General features: G+C 38.7%; 1 protein-coding gene across 1 annotated transcript in view; it reads left to right on the forward strand.

Annotated features, from left to right (window-relative positions):
* LOC140163878 (uncharacterized) overlaps window positions 1-24152 on the forward strand; it is a 175583-nt gene that overhangs the window by 73709 nt on the left and 77722 nt on the right. Inside the window, 3 exon segments of the mRNA XM_072187193.1 lie at window positions 3321-3362; window positions 18290-18508; window positions 18511-18842. Coding sequence (XP_072043294.1) covers window positions 3321-3362; window positions 18290-18508; window positions 18511-18842 — 593 coding nt within the window.

Genomic DNA, 24152 nt, shown 5'->3' on the forward strand with positions numbered 1-24152 from the left:
GGAAAAAAAAAATACAGAATGGTCCCTTGCTCCGCAGGTCGCCCAGACGATCTTCGAGGTGATGTACCACCCTCGATAGATTTGTTCGCATCTCATCGAAATCATCAGCTGCCGTGTACTGCTCAAGGGTCGCAGACCCACAGGCATTCGCCGTGGACGCTCTGTCCGTGAGACTGGGGAGGAATGACTGCTTACGCTTTCCCCGATCTCACTGCTCGCAAGGGTGGTGACCAAGATCGGGAGGAGGATTGCAACGTCATTCTGATAGCACCGTTCTGGCCGAAACACCTGTGGTTTCGACCGATGGTGGATCTACTAGCGGCACTCCCCGAGTTACCAGATCTACTCCGGATGCCCGGAGGAGAGGTACCAAGTCTACCACTAGAGCACCTGCAGTTAGCTGCATGGCCCTTATCAGGAACGTGCGGCGGAGGGAGGCTTTTCATCAGAAGCTGCTTCTCTCATCGCCAGGGGTAGACGAGAGTCTACCCTCCGCACGTATAGTCAGCGTTTGGCTCCCTACTACGCATGGTGCGATGAGAAATACATCTCCCACTAGAGCCCCTGTGCCTCTAGTGGCAGATTTTCTGACAGAAAAGTTCAGGTCAGGACTTCAGCAGGCAACGATAGCCAACTACAAGTCAGCCATTCTCTCGATTCATCGGGATTTGAAGACGGGTCGACTATCAATTCAGATGGGTCCCTAAGTCTTCTTCTCGACGGTATGTTCAACGAGCGCCCGCCGAAAGGAAGGTGGTCCCTCCATGGGACCTCAACACAGTCTTGGAGTATATTAAGGGTCCCCTTTTGAGCCCCTGTCAAAAGCGACCCTTAAATACGCCACTCTTAAGGCGGCCTTTCTTCTGGCGTTGGCTTCGGACGGCGCTGCTCGGAGTTGCACGCAGTCTCAAGTCAGCCTCCGTATTTACTAACAACGGAGCGACGCTGTTTCTTCGCCCGGATTTCCTTGCAAAAAATGAGCGAAGTACATTCCGACACTCGCCCCTCTTCCTACCCAGTATTGGGCAGGGTTCGTCAATAGTCGAAGACAGGTTGTGGTGCCCGGTGAGGCGCTACAGCACTACCTTGGCCGAACACAAACCTTAAGAGGGGCTCATGACCGCTTATTTATCACCCACGCAGAACCGCACGGTCCAGCCGCTAAACAGACTCTGGCACGGTGGCTGGTCCAGGTGTTGGTGGACTCGGGCGCAAAAGACGCCGCCCCAAGGCCCACTCAACCAGATCTATCTCATCTTCGTGGGCCTACCATAGGGGGTCCCCATTGAAGAGATTTGTCAGGCTGTGTCCTGGAAGAACCCGTCGTCCTTTTCCACGGTTTACTACAAAAACGTAAACCAACGACCAGGCGATAAGTTCACCAGGGCTGTTCTGGGGAGATAACATGGTGGTTGGGTATCAGGTGTTTTGCGGACAATCAGAATTCCAACATGGTAAGAACCAGTGTTTCTATTCTTAACCACTGCACTTTCAGTTCAGGGTTTTTGTCTGTTCACGTAGTCTTTCTGTTTCCCGCCGTGAGGGGGGGGAAATAGTTTGACCTCGCGATTACCATGCTACCCACTCTCCCGATCCTTATCAGATGCTGGCCAATCTTGTACCTCCATCCGTCGGTTACTTGCTAGATCGATCTTTCAGATGTTGATGCAAGAAGTATCTTAATCAACATCGAAACGGTAAGATCGACGTGTATTGAGTCTAGTCCCAAACAAAAATGTTTGGTAGACTCATAACCGTCAAAAGCGATCTTACCTTTCCGATGTTGATTATCCGACCCGCCGCCCCTACAAGTTTGGCCGAGTAGGGGCTGCCCAAGTCGGATAAGGGATGATTATCGTGTGTGACGTCACCGAATGGGTGAGTCCACTCGGGGATCGGGGTTTTTGTTATTTATTCATTTATGTGGGACAAAATGACTATTGGTTTTTTCCGCATCTCGGGATCGATGCAAGAAGTATCTTAATCAACATCGGAAAGGTAAGATCGCACCGGTTATGAGTCTACCAAACATTTTTGTTTGGGACTATTTTCTGTCTGTCGACAGACAAAAAAAACCCGGGACAAAAAATACAAATCGAATATATTTGCCGATATCTCTGGAAAGGGAATGAATTTACAAGATTCCTTTGGCAATTACACAGTATGTATGTAGGGGTCCCATTATCAAAATCTTGAAAAGTTTGGTATAAGTTGGGGGGATGATGTTGTGGATCATGGAATACCCCTTTAATTTATTCATTATACATGTTTTATGAACATCCGAATCTAACATTATACCGAGTATGACTGATCGCCCGACTGATCGAGTGTCGTGGGTGGAGTGTTTCTTTAAAACTGAGCTTGAAATTTTCGAAAAAAACTCACGGATTGCATGATAGGTTCCAAATTCGGCAGCTTTGTTAGTTTGACACATGTCAAATGCCCCGGGAAGCTTACTTTGATTTATTTACTTCACGAACGAACCGGCGCACGCCAAACTTCTTCATTGATCGAACGAACCTGTGAAATACCCCTTTTTTAAATTTCGCGGAGACAATGCTCAGAATACCCCCTTTATTCGCGATTTCATGTCCGCGATTTCAGTCAACAAAATACCCTTTTCCATGAAATTTAGAACACACATGGTTACCACTTTTTATGTTGACCTGGGGTACCGGGTTTTAAAACTTAAACTGTAGTTTGGAATTTTTTTAATTTTCAACAGCCTTTCTGTATCAAGATTTGTAACATAGAATATTATAAAGAGTAGTTTAACTTTAAAGCTTCCTGAACACAATCCATACAAACAAATATTCCAAGATGGGTTCCATGGCATGAGCGGCCATCTTGGATTTGCAGTAAAGGTGAATTTCAATACTGTTTATGAGGAATAATCATTTGAAATGTTTATGAAGTAATTGTAGGATACATGCTTGCCCTCACTCGCATGTCCAAGATGGCCACCATGAACTTGTGCGCTGTGAGTAAGGAGCAGGATTTTTCTGTTGTCGCATTTATGCACCATGGCGAAGGAAGTGTTTTAGTTTTACTTATATTTAAGTTTTAACTTTTACTTATATTCTATATGCCAATAAACTGGATTTCAAATGATCAATAACATAATAATGTTAATGTCCGTTGCCTAGAAGTACAAGATAATGTTAGTATTGTCCAAAGTACATTTATGTTAAAAATAGTTAAACCAGAAAATTATTCCGTTTGGAGTACTAAGGACATTATGATTGATATGTCAACCTTTTGTTTATTCTATAAATTGTTGGATGATGATGTCAACCTCATGTTTATCTATCACTCACCAGGTTTGAGACCAGCTACTAGCTACCATTCCTTGCATGGCGTCAGTGAGTAAACTCATCTCAGATCTCACTATTACTTCAATCTGAGTTGATCCTCTTGTTGCTATAGTGATCAGTAATCAACATTTGATAAATACAGGGTGCATTAAAGAGGAAGCCCCACCTGAGCAGTTCTTCTGGGGTGAACCAAACCTGCCTGGTTATCAAATTAATTGGTGCCAAGGTTATCTCTGAATTTGACAGTTTTGGGTGCTAATTGATGCAATGACATTAAAACATCAATTAGCACCTGTCAAATTCAGAGATACATTTGTAACCTTGTCACTGATTAATTAGATAACCAGGCAGGTTTGGTTCACCCCAGATGTACTGCTCCGCCGGGGCTTCCTCTTTAAAATGATAGGTACCCATCAATATCCAGAGAGCATGGACAAGACTGCCACATCAAAATGCAGCATAACATCCACCTAATTTGGATAAATAAACTTATAAAATTGCAGTCATTTCAAGAAGATCTAATGTTGAATTTGGAATAAGCAGGCGTGTCATTAGACGACAAAGCTGATGGGTACCAATAATTTTGATACAGCTTGTAAGCTGGACTACTAGACGTCTCTTGAAAAAAACCAAAAAGTTTTAATTTTTGAGTATTTTATTTTGAGAACTGAGACAAAAAAGAGATTTGTTTATGGAAAACACCCAAAGGTATGCATCTTGTTTTCTGATGACTAATAAATGAAAATTGTTTTTAGGTTGTATGTTATTTCAATTATCAAAATCAAAAACTGTCTTTTACTTAAATACATAAAGTAGTTCAGTTCTTTCTGAGACACCCTGTATAGGTGCATCACACCATCTGAAGTGGTGATGTACAAAATTGTCAAAATGGGCAATTCCAGTTAAAACCCATACACCCTATATGAAAGACATGACTTTAATCTTCCACACAGGGAGTGTGAATATCAAATGGGGTTACCAGAACGGGCAACTCCATTTAAAATCTACACCCCCTGTGTGAGAGATTAAGGTCACATATTCCACAGGGGGTGTATGCATTTCAACTGGAATAGCCCAATTTGTTATGATTACTGATGACTAGTGACCAGAGAATCACTTCAGATTAATTTGTTGCAATAACATTTTTAGTTGTTTTTTCTATCTACTAAATTATTTCTAAGATATGGTGTGTTCTTTCATCTAAGTCAGTGATGTCAGTTTGGGGAAGTGGAAGTTGTATATTTTCTGTTAGTTAATCGTGTTTAATTATTTGTCACCATGGTAACAGGGAAAAGTAAGTTTATTTTAGAAAAGGCTGAGCTACCGCTCTCTGCACTCTGTAAGTTTGGAGTATCTGTTTGAGATTTATTTCATAAAACATGTCGTACAACTAAGTTAGATCTGCAACTGTTCTGTCTATTTTTGTAAATTAATCTCCCAAAATAATCTGTGTGGGATAAACTTTAACGCTGTTTAAAAAAAAACTGTGAAAGGGAGACAAGTGGGCAACATTGTAATTGATATTATATTAGGCAAGAAACCAATCACTCTTCACTCTAATCATTGAGGTAAAACCAAAGAGTACCGACTCTGCCATTTTTACGCGTAACTCACAGAGGACAAGTAGTGTATAATTTCGCTATGCACTCCGCAAACTTTAATTCAAAGTGGGTTGTTTGCGTTCTGCATGTAACACATTGCGCCAAATATGTACGGTAAAACACCTAATACTTAAGCTTATTTTTGTTTGATCTCTTTCAAAAACATAAGATGTGAGTGACAAACCAAAAATGGCGGATTTAAAATTTAGCAGTTGGCCCTCTTTGAGTATAATCTCTTGGATTCTTATGGATTATTCCAGTTGAAGTCCATACACCCCCTATGGAAGACATGACCTTAATCTCTCACACACGGAGTTAGCCGCAGTCTGTGGCCCTCACGGACTTAGCGAGCGCGAGGAACCGAGTGCAAGACGTTCAATCGAGCGCTACGCACACTAATAGCAACAGGCCCGAAAGTAGTGCTAACACAGAGTGTGAATTTTAAAGGGTGGTTACTTGAATGTGTGAAATTTACACTCCCTTTGTGGGAGATTAAGATCATGTCTTCCATAGGGGATGTATGGATTTCAACTGGAATAGCCAGGGCAATTAGTGTGGTTGTGAAGTGATACAGCACATCCTTTTCTAATTTTGATCAATATTTATTTTACTACTAATCTTTCACTGGATGGTTACCAATGTGTAGTTCAAATGTCAGATGTCAAGAATAATCAGTGATATTAACACCGCTGGCGCATTCAACGTACAATTGGGCTACTTGACGATCACTTGCCACCACTCAAAAACCTAGCTAGTTGCCTTAAATTGCAGTTACAATGGATTTTTGTGACCATTAATCGCACAGTAACTTTCCATATTAAGTCCCAGAAGTGCTTTTCCGCTCAATTGGGCGACTTACATTCTAAATTCAGGTAAAAGTGCAAATGTACGGTATTGGGCACTTTTTTGGAATCCAAAAAAATTGGGCTACTTGGGAGTCATTCACAACGGCCTTGTGAGCTAATTCGCTGTGCCTTGTCGCTGAAAAGTTTTGAGTATTATGTTCTTGGTAACATTTGAGTATTATGTTCTTGGTTGTGTTTAATAAGTTCATTTTTTAAGCCTTCTTGCCTGGTTAAGAGTGATTTGAACCATCAAAGTTCTCCTTGAAGTTCATCTTTTTAAATATTTTGTTTAAATGCAGAAAAACGTAGTCCATACAGAGGAAGGGGTGAGTTGACATGAGTGAAAATAAAAAGATTGTGAAACTTTCTTTCTCTTTGATTGCACATATTTGGGTGTATTCTATACATTTGGGTGTATTCTTAATATATTGGATATATTTCTAATACATTTGGTTGTATTTTAATACAATGCATTTGAGTGTACATTTGGGTGTATTTCAAATACATTTGGGTGTATTTGTAATACATTTGGGAGTATTTCTAATACATTTGGGTGTATTTCTAATACATTTGGGTGTTTTCCTAATCTATTACAGTAATAGAATTAGAAGTTGACAGTTTTTGCCACATTTTGTGGAAATGTGGATCAAGTTATTTTGTGCACAGCTGTGTGAGTTCACTGTTTGTTTTCAATTTCTTTCACATTTTTGATGGCACTACTTTCTTTGTGTGGGTTTTTTCTCCTGTTTGAAGGTATTGAAATTGGTAGTTGGAATGATTTAATTGGGTCACCCTGTTTGTTGACACTTGTAAAGTATGCTAAAGTCATGTGGGGTGGGGTTAGATGGTTTTGTGTTAAAGGGTATTTGAACATGTTTGAACAAATTAAAATGCATGAGGCAATGGACCAATATTAAAAGGACATGCAATACTATATCCCTCGTGACAGGGTCATCCTCCTCCTTAAGGTACCTTGGCAAATTTCGAATAATAATACAATAAAATAGGTGAGAGGTATGAATGGTTGTGGAATCGATCTAGAGACCTGTCCCTTTGCTATCTTATAGAACTGCCCTCCAACATGGCTGCCATTTCTATTGTTATACCGTTCCGGTTGATAGATTGCTCAGGGTCTATAACAGATAGCTTAATTGACAAGTGTGTTTCATACATTTATATTTGTCATCGGCACACAACTTCAAAATAGAGGCCCTGCATGCTTTTATCGATTGGCTCTAAACAAAAGATTTGAACCGGTGTCCTAATCATGGAGTAGCGCAATCAACCTATTTGATCGTGGTGCATTTGTTATGTGTGTGAGACGTAACTGCGGTAGATTGCAATCATGCTTTTGTTGAATGCATTTGAGAAGTCTGCCATATTTATGGTATGATACGTCATATGCACAACCTCTACATGAGCGTATTTCTGCGTAGTACCTGTGCAGTAAATGGCAGGTTTTATCTTTTTACAGACCTGTGATTGTGTTTTGGATTGGGTTATTCCAGTTGAAATCCATATACCCTATGGAAGACCTTTATCTCCCACACAGGGGGTGTAAATTTAAATAGAGTCACTCATTCAGGTAAACCCATTTGAAATTCACTCCCTTTTGGAATTCACACTGGATTTCAACTGGAATGGCCCATTGTTTTACCATTGATTATGTGATTTTAAGCTTATTAAAAGCCAATTAAAACATTTTTATGTGAAGATCATGAATGCGTTTAATTTTGTGTTTACGATTATTTTGGGTGTGGATCAGGACAAATTACCATGATGGTAACAATGAGATATGATGAAATACTTTAATGCACAAATAGCATTGTGTTGTCCTTACTATAAGGTGATATTAGGGTCAGGTATTTGAACATAACAGGAATTGCATGGTTTCCTTTCCAACCACTACAACCTACACAAGGCCTAAAAAATGTGTTATAATGGTGTAACAAACTCGGCCATCAGTCAGGACTTTTCATTGGTATGGTAGGGCTGCTAAGAATATGCAATTGCATTATTTGCGGAGCAAATTGAATATTTTGGCACAAATTTGAATAGTCCTTTGATCTAGAGCCAAGTGCTAAAATCATTTGGCAATTTAAAATTGAAAAAAGAAAGAAAAAAAAAAGATTTCGCATTTTTGGAAAATCGAGGTGCATATTTTTACCCCAAAAAATCGCATATTCTTATCCTATGCCAAGTATATGGGTATTATACATTTGGCCCTTTTGGGGTTGCCCCTGGGAAGAGGAGAGCAAAGCCTGGGGATGTGTATAAGTTTCTGTAAAGTGAGGAGGAAACATTTGGCCCTTTTGGGGTTGCCCCTGGGAAGAGGAGAGCCAAGCCTGGGGATGTGTATAAGTTTCTGTAAAGTGAGGAGGAAATATTATAATGTTTTAGGTGGAAATTAATGATATTGCATTTAGCTTTTATCCCCAAAGGTCAAAACATGAACTTCTATATGGGCCTATATAACATATTGTGCAATAGGTATAGGCTGTGTATACCTTTAATTGGCCCATTTAGGAAAGGCATTTACTGCAACACATTGGAAGGTGCCATATTGCATATAGGCTTATGAACCTTATGTGGGTGATGTATTAAATGTCTATTTTTAGTTTGTTGTGATTATCGCCAGTTTCAGTGAATACAAATAATTCAGAGCTACGCCCAAGAGATGACTATCAGGTAATTATCAACTAGCCCGATTTGTTTTTGTTTTGTTTTTTGAGGGAGTGGGAGTGTGACAAACTCTTTAAGTGGTGGACCTTTTTAAAAAATTTAGTTCAAAAGGCTAATTTTGATGTTTTTACCGAAAAAAGTGAACCTTTGTGAGTTTTCATATTGTAAGTTTCCCTATTGTGAGTTTTCCTTTTGTGAGTTTTCCTTTTATGAGTTTACCTTTGGTGAGTTTTCCTTTGGTTAGTTTTCCTTTGGTGAGTTTTCCTTCAGAAAAGAGCTGATTTTCAATGTTTTTACAGAAAAAAGTGGACATTTTGCAACACCATGATACAGTAAACTGTGTTCAAGTAGAATGTGGCCATTGCACCTCTACCCCATGGAATGGCGTAAGAAGTATTTCCCTTGTGGCTCAATAATTAAAGGATGTTATTACTGTCAAAATAAATATCCATTGAATGGCAGGGTATGTGTATTATACTGGTAATATTACTATTTATTGCAATTGAGACTTCAAGGCAGTCAGTGTACATTGGATCAGGTCACGTAGGTTATTGTTTGGTTAAAATCGCTTTGAGCTAGGAGAGTTAATACTTCACTATGCCAGCTTGAGGTGATACATCCAGGAAAAAAAATTAAGATTTTTTTTTTTTTTTTGAAATTTTCATACCAAACATGCATTGAAATAAGTACCAGGGTTCCTGCGGTCCTTGAGAGTCCTTGAAAGTCCTTGAATTTGAAAACACCTTTTACCTAAAAGTATAATTTTGCCAAATTTGGGGAGTGGAGAGGAGCTGTCACTTTTGTTAATGTGCTGCATGGAGAGCCACATCATGATTTTTGTGTTGTGGTAAGTCCTTGAAAATCCAGCTTTTGGACCTTGAAAGTCCTTGAAAAGTCCTTGAATTTTAAAGGCTTCAAGGTGCGGGAACCCTGAAGTACAAACATGTATACCTTAAGTATTGGTTCAATTGGTCTTGAATGTGGTTTCATCATTTTTGGAGTTGATTCTGGTGTGACTTTTTGTATGGTGCATGATCAATAGGCGCAACATTATTTAAAAAAATGTTTGTAACTTGAAATGAAAAAGAAAGTAATAGATTTTAGGTAAGTGGGCTGTTTTTGCATGATATTTTTCATTTTTTGCAGTCCGTATTTTTGTTATTTACCAGGCTTCCTTATTTGCTCAAAATTCCGTAAAGATTGGATTTACAGTTTCAGAGAATATGTGGGTGTCGATTGCAGACGATAAGTTTCAAATTTTGTTTTAAAAATTCAGAAATTTCAGAAATGGATTTTCTTGACTACATATTTGGAATTGGCGTGAAAAATGCATTATTATGAGTACAAACAAGCCTAGTATCAATTGGTTCAGTGGTTCTTGATATAGCTCTTGATATTTTGAGAAAGTATCTCAAGACTTTTTAGGATGAAGCCTATATGGCCAGCACACAGAGCATTAACGAGAAATGACTTATGTGACTGGATTAGCACTGGCTTCTGTGCTGTACTCTGATACCTGTATGATGATTTTCCAACTGTAGGATAGTAGCCGATACTACGCTGGGTGCTCGCTCCGCCGCTATTCGAGAGGCGCCGCGGTTTGTGGAACGGGCTAGTTCTAGACTGGATCACTGATTGCTAGAGGGAGGAGTGAAAAGAAAGTATAATGGGCTATTCCAGTTGAAGTCCACTCTCCCCCTGTGGAAGATTCTGTAAATATCTTCCACAGGGGGAGAGTATGAATATCAAATGGAATTAGCACATTAACAAACTCTATTTGAAACTCATCCTCCTTCTGTTGAAGATTCAGGTTGAATCTTTCTCAGAGGGTGTATGAAATTCAAATGGAGCTGCCTAAAGTGTTGATTCCATTTGAAATTTATACTCCCCCTGTGGAAGATATTTTTATACAATCATGATGTAGTCTCAGGTTTCTGATAGGATAGAGGCGGTGGATCATGAAGTGAAATCGTCAATCCAGAGTTTTATTTCGTAGCCTTTTAGAAGAAGCTTGTTATGTTTACTGGAGCTTCAATACTAGCTAAATAGGAATAAGGGGGCAATATTCTATAAGCTATCTCAAAAACAAAAACCAAAAAAAACCCCTAAAACTTGCCAAGGGTTTTCATCAATCATTCATCTTTAGGAGTGTACCTTAAAACATATCAACCAATTAATTTTTGGCGATTTGAAAGCGTATTTGACCATGCAGAAAGAGCAATGTGATATATGATTCGTGTGAACAATCTCTCCATGCTAGACGCTCATAGAATTACAGATTATAGAAGGAACCAGTTTACCTTGGTCACGCATGATCAGTGTTTTTCGGAAAAGTTCTCCTGAAAAGATCTAATATTAGCTTATCCTGTGTGTGAAAAATCATTGCGAAGAACAAAAAATGACAGCGCAGGGTAGGAAACTGCATTTTTGTTAACATAAAATTGCACAAAAAAGTATCACACTACATGTATGTACTACATGTGGCTGGTCCTTTGTGTAAGTTTTGTTTGGAACAGACTGTATAGCCTAAGCTGTGTTCTGATTAGAGGTAATTGCTGCAGTTGAGCAATTTCTGACCTGAAATTTCATTGAAAAGGGAGCACTGGGAGGAAATGGTATCGATGACTTGGTATGATCAGTACGACAGCAACTTAGCTCACTTCCGGTAATTTTTACCGGCGTGACCTCTGCTGTTACGTAACGCAATGTTGAAAATCAGGTGGCAAATACGGTTTTTTAGAAAACATCAAAATAATGGAATACACGAGTCGTTCCTCCCTTCATTTCCATATTGAGCCCATAGATAAGATATGAAACATGAGTATAAGGCAAAGAATAACATGTAAAAGTTGAATTATTGTGGAAAAAATGAATGCTTTTGGTGCGCAAGTAGCCTAAAAATGAGAGAAAATGCCTGTCACGATCACTAAAATGGTTATATCTGCAGCTTTGAGGAAACGCCGGTCTAATGCTTTTCTGTTGTGATAAACATTAATTAACCACAGCTTGTATTAAAATTTCAGCGAAAATGAGCGGTGGAACAACCTAGTCGTAGGTTGAAAAGTTGCGTTCTTTGAGTCCTCGTGCGGAAGCGCTTGACGTTGCAAGTGTCACGATGCTTCACGAAATGGATCCCAGCCGGGCGCTGTCTATACATGTTATATTGATTAATATAGCAATTAAAACGTCTATTGTTATATATTTTATAAATGCAAAATACTCTATTGTGTAACAAAATATTGTAGTCGTCAAAGAAAGTAGTATCATCTCATTTAACTGAAGTACAAGCAGTTTTGAAAAGATTGTTGTTGAGTGAGATCCTTGAACACGTTGAACGAGAAATAAGATAGCAAAAGAATACCCTTTGCCCAAACAAGTTGCGATGGCTTAGTGGACAGAGCGAAGGTGTGCAGTGCCGAAGGTTGAGAGTTCGATTCCCACGTTATCTTATCGATGATGAGGAATTTTTCTGTTCGTTTTTCTTTTCTTTTTTCCTCTCCCTTTTGTCTTTAATAATATAGGCCTAATGAATGTCGGCTTGAAGGCCCACTTTTTTTTTTTTTTTTTTTTTGTTCATGTTTAAGCCTAATCCTACATTCGAGTTAATATCTTTAAAAAAAATGCATTTAAGTTCAGTAGCTTTCAATATGATATAATCAAATAAAGCATGTCAAACTTAAGTAATTTTTAAAAGTTCAAGAATATATATAGGCCTAGGCCAATCAAATAAAGGAACGTCAACAGATTTTCACGATTTTTTTAAATTGGACTAGACCCCTCCCATATCGGCAACATATTTTATGAGCTTTTATGCATACATATCAAATCATGAGATGCACTTAATTTCAAACCTAATATTTTGGCATATTTGTAATTTTTACACAATGTTCAACTTACACCTCGGATTACACCTAATATAATTGGAATCAGCCAAGTTCGTTGTCTAGACCAATCCCCCATAGAGCACCACAGTTAAGCGGTCAAGATATTAAGTGTTTTCTTTCATTTTTATCTCGCTACTTCTGCTTCAAATGTAACGTGAAAACCTTCCTGACAGTTATTTACTAATAATTATTATAAATATTGTTATAATTTTTGAAATGACAAAACTTCAAATTTGCCCGAAATCGTATATTATGGCTTTAATAAAAATATGAAAACTAGGATTTAAAAATATGAGTTAAAATCAAATCAAAAATCAAAGAGAGGTGCTAGAAGGGTTCTTACTAAGCTCGAACTTTCAAATACATGTATTTACCACTAAGCCATACCAGAGATATGATTAATTTGGTGACAATAATAGCAATATTATTCCCACTCAGTGCCTCACTCGTGTATTCTATTTCTGGAATGAATTAACACCGTCCAAATAATGTAACACAAACCTTTATGCTGACTTTTAAAATTGTTTGAACGTTGGGAGTATTATTTTCAAGTTAAATAACCAACAATGGACAATTGACAATGAAAGTTTCTTTGCAGGAAAAACATCGGCAGTATAATATATGGTGTGACAGTAGTCACGCACAAAGATAAACATTTCAACATGTTCAATATACGACTACGAATATACCCCAACCAAAATTCATTTAAATTTTCAGGCAAGCTAACTTAAGTTATTCTATAACATGACACGATTTTTGATTCGGCGCTTTTTTTTTGCTTGTTGATATGAACATTTTGTGTTCGTGACATGCAATTTTTCTCATTTTCCGAGCTACTTTGGACATGTTCAAGCTTTTTTTTCCATTTAATTCAACTTTTACACGTTATTTGTTGCTTTACACAAATGTTTGATGTCTTATCTGTGGTCAGGGTACATGAATGATGCAATATACGACCAGTGTTTACTCTCTCTGGAAATTGGGTGCGCCAAATGAAACATTTTCTTCTCAAATTGGCCCAATTTTGGCCCAGTAATTCCCCCAATTCACTAATTGTAATACAGCATTACAAATTTTTATGAGACAAAAATAATTTTCACTGGGCCAAATTTGAGACATACGGCCTCTGAGTAAACACTGTATACGACCCGTGTCTTCCATTTCTGGAGCTATTTTGATCAAAAGCGTTAGCCGGCTAAAATTTCAACATTGTGTTACGTAACCCGTGTTCACCAACCCGTATAAATTTTCTGTCGAACAAAAGAGGTCACGAAGTTGCTGTCGTACTTCAAGAAAGGATGACTTCATTGAAATTGAAATGGCAGCAATAGGGTTGCCATAAATGGAGCCCAAATCAAGTGATATACCCTGAGCCGTGTTCTAATTGATTAGAGGTTATTGCATGGTTGAGTTATAGTGATCTGAAGAGATATCACTACTCTAAGAGCAAATATAGTATTGATGACAGAGTAAATGGCAAAAAAGGGTTGCTAGAATTTGAGCCCAAATTAAGTGATATATACACTATATATCCTGAGCTGTGTTCTAATTGATCAGAGGTTTATTACCTGGTTGAATTAGTGGCCTGAAAAGATATCAATAAGAGCAAAAATAGTATCAATGACTGAGTAAACAGAAACAACAGGGTTGCCAGAAATGGAGCCCAAGCCTGAGCTGTGTTCTGATTTAGGTAATTGGCTGGTTGAGTATTAAAGTGACCTGAAAAGATGTCACAACTCTAAGAGCAAAAATAGTATCGATGACTGAGTAAATGGCAACAATAGGGTTGCCAGAAACTGAGCCCAACCCAAATCAAATGATACAGAGTGTATTGCCTGTGATGTGTTCTGATTAGAGGTAAATCGCCTGGTTGAGTTAATGACCTGAAAAGGAAGCACTGGGTGTAAAATTGGTACCAATGACCGAGTATGATGATATCATTGAATTTGAAATGGAAATTATACAGGGTTGCTAGAAAAATTGGCTATTCCATTTGAAATTCTGCATTCCTTTGTGGAAGATTTTGATAAAAATTTATCAGAAGCTGTTAATAAATTTCTAATCCCTCTATTTTTGGTGTAAAAAATATATGACCCCTTTTTTGAGGGATAAAAATTTGGATGACACCCACCCCCCAGTATAGCCATGACAGAGTTTCAAAAGAAAATGACAGCCCCTAAAACCTTCGTTGCCATTTATCTTGAAATACACTCAATGTGAATTTGCCCCCATGCCACCACTGTCCAAACTGAGGATGCTAGTTTAGAACTAGCATCCTCAGTTTGGACAGTGGTGGCATCAGTGGCGTGCGCAAAGGGTCATTCGGGGGAAAAACATCAAAATTTGCTCCTAATCAGACTCCATTCGAGGGAACTGAACAACCAGGCCCCCCCTCTTTAAAAGTTGTTGCGCACGACACTGGGTGACATGGGGGAAAATGCAGTACAGTCCAGCCTCTTATCTGGCCATGATGGGACCAAGCATTTGCCGGATAAGTGAAAAATCCGGATAAGTGAATTACATGTAATTCTGCATTGAATGTTTGAATTGCTAACATTGAGACAGGAAAAGGTTACTCAAAATGGGGTAATAGCACTGAAATATGGTATTTGAGTTATGTATGCCACTTGGTTATGTCCTTCTAAATACTTCTGTGCATGAAATCAAGTTCTCAAAACGTGATAAACATGTTTTTCTATGAAGATAACAGAGGGATCCACATAAGAGGTCCAGATAGGAGAGGTTGGACTGTATGTAAAAGCCCAAAATTATGTTTATTTGTTGATTTTGCCCTCCCATGAAATTCACTTTCCCCAAATTGCCCCCCCCCTTTTGCTAAAAAAAATCCTGGCCCTGCCAATGGATTTAGGAGAGTTGGAGGTTGCTGTGGACACAAGCCACTTATGAATCTTCACTTTCTTTTCAACACTTCTTGTTTTCTTGTCAATTTTCCATATGAAAACCTGCACCTAAATGAGAATTTTGACAAATTCAGATTTTTAATTTTTATGCTTTTGCTGGGCTCACTAAAAGTGAATTTAATTACAGATTGGTATTTCATACATCATATTATATAAAGTATATGATTAGTCAGGAAATGTGTTGTTGTTTTGATCATGTTGATGGGTCTATGAGGAAGGAAGGATGTGTTGTTTGGTATATATTCTTGACCTTGTCTTTGGTGTCTGTTGTTTTGGACTTAAGGTGACATTGGCTTTATTGTTTCAATTTTTTGTAGTCAACCTGGTTTATGCACCATTTGATTCTTGGGGGGGGGGGTGGTTAGAAGAGATATCCCTGCTTTATCAATAATAATAATAATACACAGATTTAGAGAGCGCTTTTTAAATGAAGAAACACAGCGCTATGGAAAAGGAAAAATGCAAGAGGGAGGCAACATTAGGTGAATAGGTGAGTTTTTAGGTTCTTTTTGAAGGTTTGGCGATTGGGAGAGTCACAAATGTGGGAAGGCAAGCCATTCCATAGAACAGGGGCAATGATGAAAATGCTCTGTCACCAGCCAACTTGTGGGATCTTGGAATGGAAAGGCAAGTGGCAGCAGTAGAGCGCAATGAGTACCCAGAATGACGGGTGTGAAGGATGGAGGACAGGTATTCAGGTGTAGATGAAGCAAGAACCTTATAAACATGGACGAGAGTGCAGAACTGGACACGTTGTTTAGCAACTGGAAGCCAGTGCAGACTATGAAGCAAAGTATGAGTATATTTTGGTTCTCTGAAAATGAGCCTGGCGCATTTGTTCTGGAGAAGCTGCAAGGGATGTGTATTTGAAATTGAATAGCCCATTGGAAGGAAGGAATCATGAAACCTTACACACACATATCCATAGCCATATATACACGCACAGTCGCGCACACACTTATAAAGGCCAACATAGTGACAATAAAATCTGGGTCTTTTATTTGGAAAGTATCAGTTTCATTTCCTCATGATTTACTAAAAATAGTCTGCAAGTTTGAATGTAGCTGGATAAGTCAAAAGCAGTGGCATAGCCAAGGAGGGGGGGGCAAGGGGGAGTCTTCCCACCCCCTCCCCTGTGGGATGCTGGCCACCCTGATACATGTAAATAAAAGTTAGGATTTCCACGTGACATCGCATGGTATAAGTAAAAAGTAGATTGAACACCACCAAATTGTTCAATCTACTTTTTACTGATACATGTAAGATATTTAGCCCTTTTTGTACTTTTTAGCCCATTTTGGACCATTTTCGTCCAAGTTTGAAAAGTTGGCTTGCCTTCTCTTTGCCCACACTCTGAAAAAGTGCTGGCTATGCCACTGGTCAAAAGAGAGAAAGGTGGCAGAGAGAGAGGGAGAAAAAGGTGTGGTGGAGAGCGCAAGAGGGTAGAGGACAGAGAAGGGGGAAATTGGGAAAAATTAATAATAGTTATAATAATAGTATACTCTGCCTTGTCTCAAGTTAAGAGTGCCATCAGTGTGGTTTCATCACTAATATGCAGACTAAATACATGTATGGTGTACTTTCAACTTGGGGTTACTCCTTCATGTAATTATACATGAAATTAGGGTTAGGATTAGCTTACACGAAATAATTACATGAAGGATCGACCCAACTTGGGCTGAGATGCATAACAATGCCTCTAACTTACCCGGTTCTCAGATCATGATGCCCCTTGAATAGTGACTGCGTAAAGCTGAAATTATGTAAAACATACTATCATCGTGTACCAGCACAGTTAGCTTGGTTGCTGTATATTCCTATAATTAAGGAAACTGGGGCGATTTTCGGAGAGCAATTTGAACAGAAGCGTAGGGAAATATCACGCAATATTGTGATTATCGCTTCATGTGATGTAGCATATATGGGTGACTCTGTTTGAAATCTAAATACCTTGTGTGGGCGATTAAGAATGTGTCTTCCATAGGGGGTGTGTGGATTTCAACTGGAATAGCCCTATGGAAAATACTGGCGGTACCAACGGCCCGGGCCAACAGCATGGCCATTGATGTTCTCATTTCTCTCTCAAGTAATATTGTCTAACCTATCAATAAAATTGATATATACAAGCTGTATCATACAAAGTACAAAATCAGTGGCGGCGCTACAGGGGGACAAGGGGGCATTCCCCCCCAAATATTTTTCTTGCCCCCCAGATCCCCCCCCCCCCAGTTGTGAGGCAAAACCCCCCAAATTGCATAAATTTCCACTTTTTGCTACAATTTTGCACAAAATTTGTCGATTTTGCCACCCCAGAAATTCACTTTGCCCCCAAATGCCCCCCCCTGAAAAAAAAAAATCCTGGTGCCGCCACTGTACAAAATGTTTGATTCCATATGGTTTGTTGTGTAGAGAGTCAGAAGAATCTTCAGAAAGTTTATACTCTCATCTATCAGGGTGCAGTTCTTTAACCCCAATACATTTGCGCATTCATTGAATGATCTTTGAAAATTTGGATACAAAAACTCATACTCTGCAGCTTGAGGTCGCATTTTGCACTATGATTGTTTAATTGAGGTTATTGTACAATGCCATTGGGATGAGGCCATTGCGGTCCATAGTGGTAGTTGTCTTAGAAACATGCAGTATGTCACACCTGCAGCAGAGGAAAATGTGATTAATAGTCCATTTGACTTTCTTGAGACAGGCAGTAGTATCCATATGTAATGGTATATGCGGCCAACAGATACAACGCCTGTGATCACATGTGTATCACACGCAGACACTACTGACTCGAGGAATCCAAATGGACTATAAGTAATATGGTCCTCAAGATCGATGGTGTCGAATCTGGTTTTGAAGTACTTCAGATTTTTAGATTCCTTCATGTTAGCAGAGTAAGTTGAAAGTCAAGGTTCAAGTTCTGGATGGTCCATGATTTATGTTTCACTGAATATCCTTGTTTTTATTGGTGCAAATTATGTTTTGTATAATATTGCACAGTCATGCATATGTTCTAACATATCTCATTTGTATAATTCCTAGATGCCGTTGCACAGTCCGCGAGAGCGGCTGGTATGAGGCCGTCAGAAGCCGCTGGCTATGCAGATAGAACTGTCAAATCGTTGCCCCAAGGAAAGAGTGCCAGCGCCAATGGAAGCGGCGAAAACTTTATGGTAGGAGACCGTGTTGTTGTCAGCAACACAAAACATGGATATATTCAATTTCTCGGCACGACCCAATTTGCGGTCGGCGAGTGGGCCGGGTCGTGCTGGACTAACCACTGGGAAAAAACGATGGATCGGTTAAAGGTATACGATACTTTCAATGCGAAGCCAAAAGAGGGGTCTTTGCGAGACCAGATAAACTTGTTAGAGAGCCATCAAGTACTACTTCAACACCAAAGGGAGCTGCTGGTGCAGCAAATGCATCACAGATATTAAGGCCATCAGGACTGCCATCGGCCCCGAGGATGGGTACGAGGGTCGGGTCACCTAGAGGGGGTAATACCAAAATAACGAATGCGTCTAGTAAAGAAGCTTTACAGAAGAAAGCCACAAGTTCTACAGAAGATGTACAAGAACACACAGGACTTAAGGTGAGAATGATTATTACATCATGATTAGGCTAGTCCAGTTGAAATCCATACACCCCCTGTGGAAGACATGACCTTAATGACCACAAGTCATGTTCACATTTTGAATTACACCCGGAGTAAACTTACGCTAACATTGATCAAAATTCCACAAATATTTGCCCTACTCCTACCGCGTGTCCACAACTAGCCTACTCCTAGCACTACGCCAATTAGTTCCACCAAGCATTCACTTCTGGTCGGCGTAAACATTGGCTACCACTTCTGGTGTTTCTGTGACCTTTATCAACCGCACGATATGTCATTTCTTAGTTCCGACTAACAAAAGGTCATACTTACACCGGGTGCCAGGAGTAGTAGCGTTCACATTGCAACTTACGCCTGGCGGAGGTTACACCCAGCTCGCTACTCCTGGCGGAACTTACGCTGACCATCGTTCACACTGCACCTACTCCTGGCAGCGCCTACCACTACTCCTAGCAACTTACGCCGATCAAGTTCCGCCTGGCGTACGTCCGACAATGTGAACACGACTACAGAGAGTGTGAATTCCAAGTGGGGTTACCTGAATTTGAAATTGACATCACCTGTTTGGGAGATTAAGCTCATGTCTCCCATAGGGGGTGTAAGGATTTCATTACTTGAACGGCTCTTTTCAGAGCCACCAAATCTTTAGTGGTCAAGGGGCAGTCACAGGAAATTTGTAGTTAACTGAAATTCACATTAATTCTAGCCCTAGTTCTCCCACTGTAACAAGCATTTGGGATATATAGAGAGAAAATTAATTCTGTAATTCTTATTTTTATTAATTTTAATTAGCACACTATTTATCTTCAGCACTAAGTATATCTTAATCAGGGTGGGGTGTGTTACTGTAAAAGTTGAAATTTTTGCACATAATATATTTTTTCACAGGGGGTAAGTTTTCACAGTTCTGTAGAGCCTGAACAGTTTATAGAGTCTTTCCTATGATCCAAAACACTGCTAAATGGGTCACACATATTTTGATGGATTTTTATATTTATAGACAAATCCAACAAGCCAAGTGATGGTCAGAATTCAGTCGGCCATTACTTGGTCCCGTCTGCCCCAAACTGGTGTTGTTACTGCCCAATTGGGTGGACTAAATCCGCTTAAAAATTGATGTTGAATTGTATTGTGTTGTAGACTTTCATCATTCTTTTATCTACGTGCAACACAGGTGATGGAATGTAGTCAATGCCGCCAAGGCCACATGATTTCACATTTTAGGTGGGATAGACCTAAGGGGGGACCCAGCTATGGCTGCCATTGAGGTGTAGGAATGCATGAAATTGGATTTGTCTATACGGAACACATCACTGAAAAGGCATGCAAATAAAACCCATCACAAGAATGTTGTATAAAAGGAAATTTTGTAGGGATTTTATTTTCATGGTTAAACAGAAAACCGCAAATATAAAACCAGTGAAAGTATTAACCCATGGGTTTTAATATTTAATTTTTGCGCTGTATTTATTTTCATGCTTTTGCGTTCCAAGCTTCTACTGTAAAAATAACATTGTGTATAGGTCAATGCAAGGAAACTTAGAATTGCGAATTTAAAAATAAGGGAAACAGTTCAAAATGGGCAAAGCGTGAAAAAATTAATCGTGCGAAAATTTCCACTTTTCAGTAAGTAAAATTGTTCATACCAGTTGTCCAACAACAATAACCTGTTATGTATATCCTGCAGTATAGTAGCTAAAAGGGTATACTGTAAACCATATTATTTTGCGGTGTTAACTTTTCGCTAGTTGAACTGTTCGGAGCAGTTTTCAGGTTTCTTATATTCACAATTACATACAGTTGCACATTTAAAGCGTATTTGTAGAAAATATTTTTGCAGATTTTTAAATTTTCGGTTCTGAAATTAACCATGGAATAGGCTACACAAAAATAAAAACCTTGTGAAAATTTCCTGCTATTCAGTTATCAATTTGTCATTGTATGTACTTTTGGCCCTTGAACATGGATGAAGCAAACCATTCAATATAAAGTCTACACCTACAAGCATTTATTCATGTTCAAGGGCCAAAAGTAAATATGAGGTGTTTCCTGCATGTACTATTGGCCCTTGAACATGGATGAAGCAAGTTCTTCAATATAAAATCTACACCTACAAAGCTTCATCCATGTTTAAGGGCCAGAACTATGTACAAGGTTTTTCCCGCCCAGTGACGTCATCCTTTTCAGTGTTATTATTACGAGAAGTGAAAATTGTACAGAGTAAAAATGAAGAATTATTAATCATTTGATGACATACATTTCCTAACTTAATTATACACTAGTCTGTTTAAGGACATTAATAATCACTTCCAACTTCATAGCAAAAACAGTTGTAGAACTTGTTTAAACCGTACAATTGTCGTACTGTATTGAAAATACTCGCACGTGGTTGTGGATTATCATAGTAACTGGCGATAAGAGAATTGTACTGTTTTTTTGGAATTTTAAGTGCTTGTGCATAGTATATTTTAAAAATGCCACCAAAAAGATCTGGTAGAAGTCGGCAGGCTGCTATAAAGGTAGGTCACGTTATAAATCTTCAGGATATTTTAAGCTTATATAAACTTTTGTCATGTGCTCAAGACACGTAACATGGAAGTATACTTTTACACTGGCCAGTCGCCAGGATTCATTTATTAGGGTGCATGATTCCCATGTGGACATTGCGAGGGACCTACGACGGACCCAGGTCTGTCACGGATCCGCAAATCATAGCGGGTGTGCACTGTGCAATATATGAGACTGTGTGGAAAACATTGCATACATTGTTTGTAACCTTGAATATCAAACCATATCATGCATGCAGTGGATTTTTACTCCCTAAAATGGGACTTTGAAGAATTATGTCGTATACTTTGATATAAAGTACTATGAAATTTGGTAATTTTAGGTACCGTTTTCTTTGGTCCGGTACTAAAAATGTGGACCTTTATTCGAGGAGGGTGGCCCGAAAGGTGCATGATATGGCACACACCCTACTCACTATGTTATTATTAATGTTATTCAGGCCTGTAGTTTATTATTTAAGTAGGCCTACTTATTCATGGCCTGACTCTTTTCTGACCCTTCAGATTTGTCATCAGTATTAAGTCATAGACTTTGTAAACAATATATATAACCACCTTCCCACACTTTCTCACCACATTGCCCGGTAGCAAGCTAAAAAAATCCCTTTAAAAGGAAGAGCTTGGCCATGCTAAAAAAATTGGGGCCATCAAATATCCCCCAACTGTACAGACTCAAGTTTAACAATACATCAATTTATTGTATTTTCTTCAAAACTATAAAGTTGTACAAATATCATAATTTGTATTTAAGTTGTACATATATCATTATATCGCTCTGAAGATGGCACTCGTACTTGGAGTTCATGGGCATCACTTGTTTCAGTTCATGGGATTCAATTAAATTGTTTGCTATCTTTCTAATAAGGTGAAGTCAATGGATTCAATCGTTTCCGCTGACGACGCTTTTCCGCTTGTTGATTCCGATTCGTCGCCTCTTCAGGTAACACAGTCATAACATAAAGGCCATATACACCTACATATATAGTGAATGTAACCACTCATGTAGGGTCATTACCCGGGGTCACTCCCATTGTGGCCTGTACACCATCCGCGATAATCAACTTTTGCAAAGCTCCCTCAACCACGCCCGAACCCTTGGCTAAAACGACACCCTAAACAGGGATTCCATTCCTAACATCAAATTTCATACCCTAAATTTCATTTCCGCGTATTTAGAAATTGCAATTTTGCTACCCTTGTTTCCAATTTTTCATGTTTTTGACACCCTAAACGCGACACGCCGCGGATCGTGCCTACCCACTAAAAAACGACCCTTTTACGCTGCGTTTTCATTATCGCGGATGGTGTACAGGCCACAATGGGAGTGACCTCCCCGGGGTCATTACAGTAAAGCGCAAGGCTTTACTCCCTATTCCAGAAAAATATAGCACTAATTTTTTGGATAAAAAATATTATCCTGTTTTGCCAAATGAAACATAGCTAAATCCTAATCCTAACTGGCAATAAAAGTAAAACTTTAATACTTGGCCAATTTTTGGAAATAAGGGCCAAAAACATGCGTTTTTAGGGTGTTTTTGTATGCTGTGACAATCAAGCTCAAAGACTTGTACTAAGACTAATTTCAGTTTATGTATTCTAGATTTTGGAAAAGACATGTTTTTAGTAACACAAAAAAGTGGGAATTAGAGCAAATTTGCGGCATGTACTCAAGATTTTGAATGCTTAGACTTGTTCCAAGTCTTTGATTTGTGTGACTCGATTGTCAGAAAACATGACAAAATGCATGTTTTTGGCTCTTTTTTTAAGAAATTGGCCAAATATTAAAATTGTACTTTTATTGCCAGTTAGGACTAACTAAAGGATTAGGATTTAGTTATGTTTTATTTTGCAGAACTTGATCATATTTTTTTAATCCCAAAATATTAGTGCTGTATTTATCTGGAATGGGGAGTAGGTGTAGTCACATAACCAACCAAATAATCATAGACCCGTTTACACAAGGAAAAAGTCGCAATTCAATGTTGACATATTTACTGTTGAATTCACACAACCCGTGTTCAGTCACTATTCGATCATGACCTCCAAAGTCCAATGTTAGTTTATAAGAGCATCAAATAAAATTCGTGAAAATTGCTAGTATATCAGTTTTTAAATTCAAAAGTAGCTTTTTTTTACATGTGTCCGCTGAATATACAAAGTCAATTTCAATTTTTCCTGAAGATGAAGCCCCCACTCAATTTAATGGGCTATTCCATTTGAAATTCACATACCCCCTGTTTAAGATTTCAGTGCCATCTCAATTCCAATTGCATCTGATTGTCTCTAGCTGGAAACTGTTGGCTAGATTTATGTGACATTGCAGCTGAAAATTGTAGAAATTTATAAAAATCCAGTTGAATTTAGCACAATTTGGCCTAAGTAGAAAAGCTTCACTAGGATTAACAACATGCTCATCTGTCAGAGCACAGTTCTTTTACCCCAATACATTTGTAAATTTATTGAATGACCTTTGAAAATTTGGGTACAAAAAATCATACTCTGCAATTTGAGGTCAAGTTTTGCACTATGATTGTTTAATTGAGGTTATTGGACTATGCCATTGGGATGAGGTCATTGTGGTCCATAGTGCTTGTTTGAAATTTCATAATCGTACACACCATTTCCGCTTTTTATGGATGAAAAATAGTTGGATCTGGAGTAATTAGAACTGTTGAATTCGGTTGGAATTAAAAAAATTTCTACAGTGGGGGTGTAGTTT

Source organism: Amphiura filiformis, chromosome 11 (genome assembly GCF_039555335.1).
Source record: "Amphiura filiformis chromosome 11, Afil_fr2py, whole genome shotgun sequence".
In the NCBI taxonomy this organism is placed as follows: Eukaryota; Metazoa; Echinodermata; class Ophiuroidea; order Amphilepidida; family Amphiuridae; genus Amphiura; species Amphiura filiformis.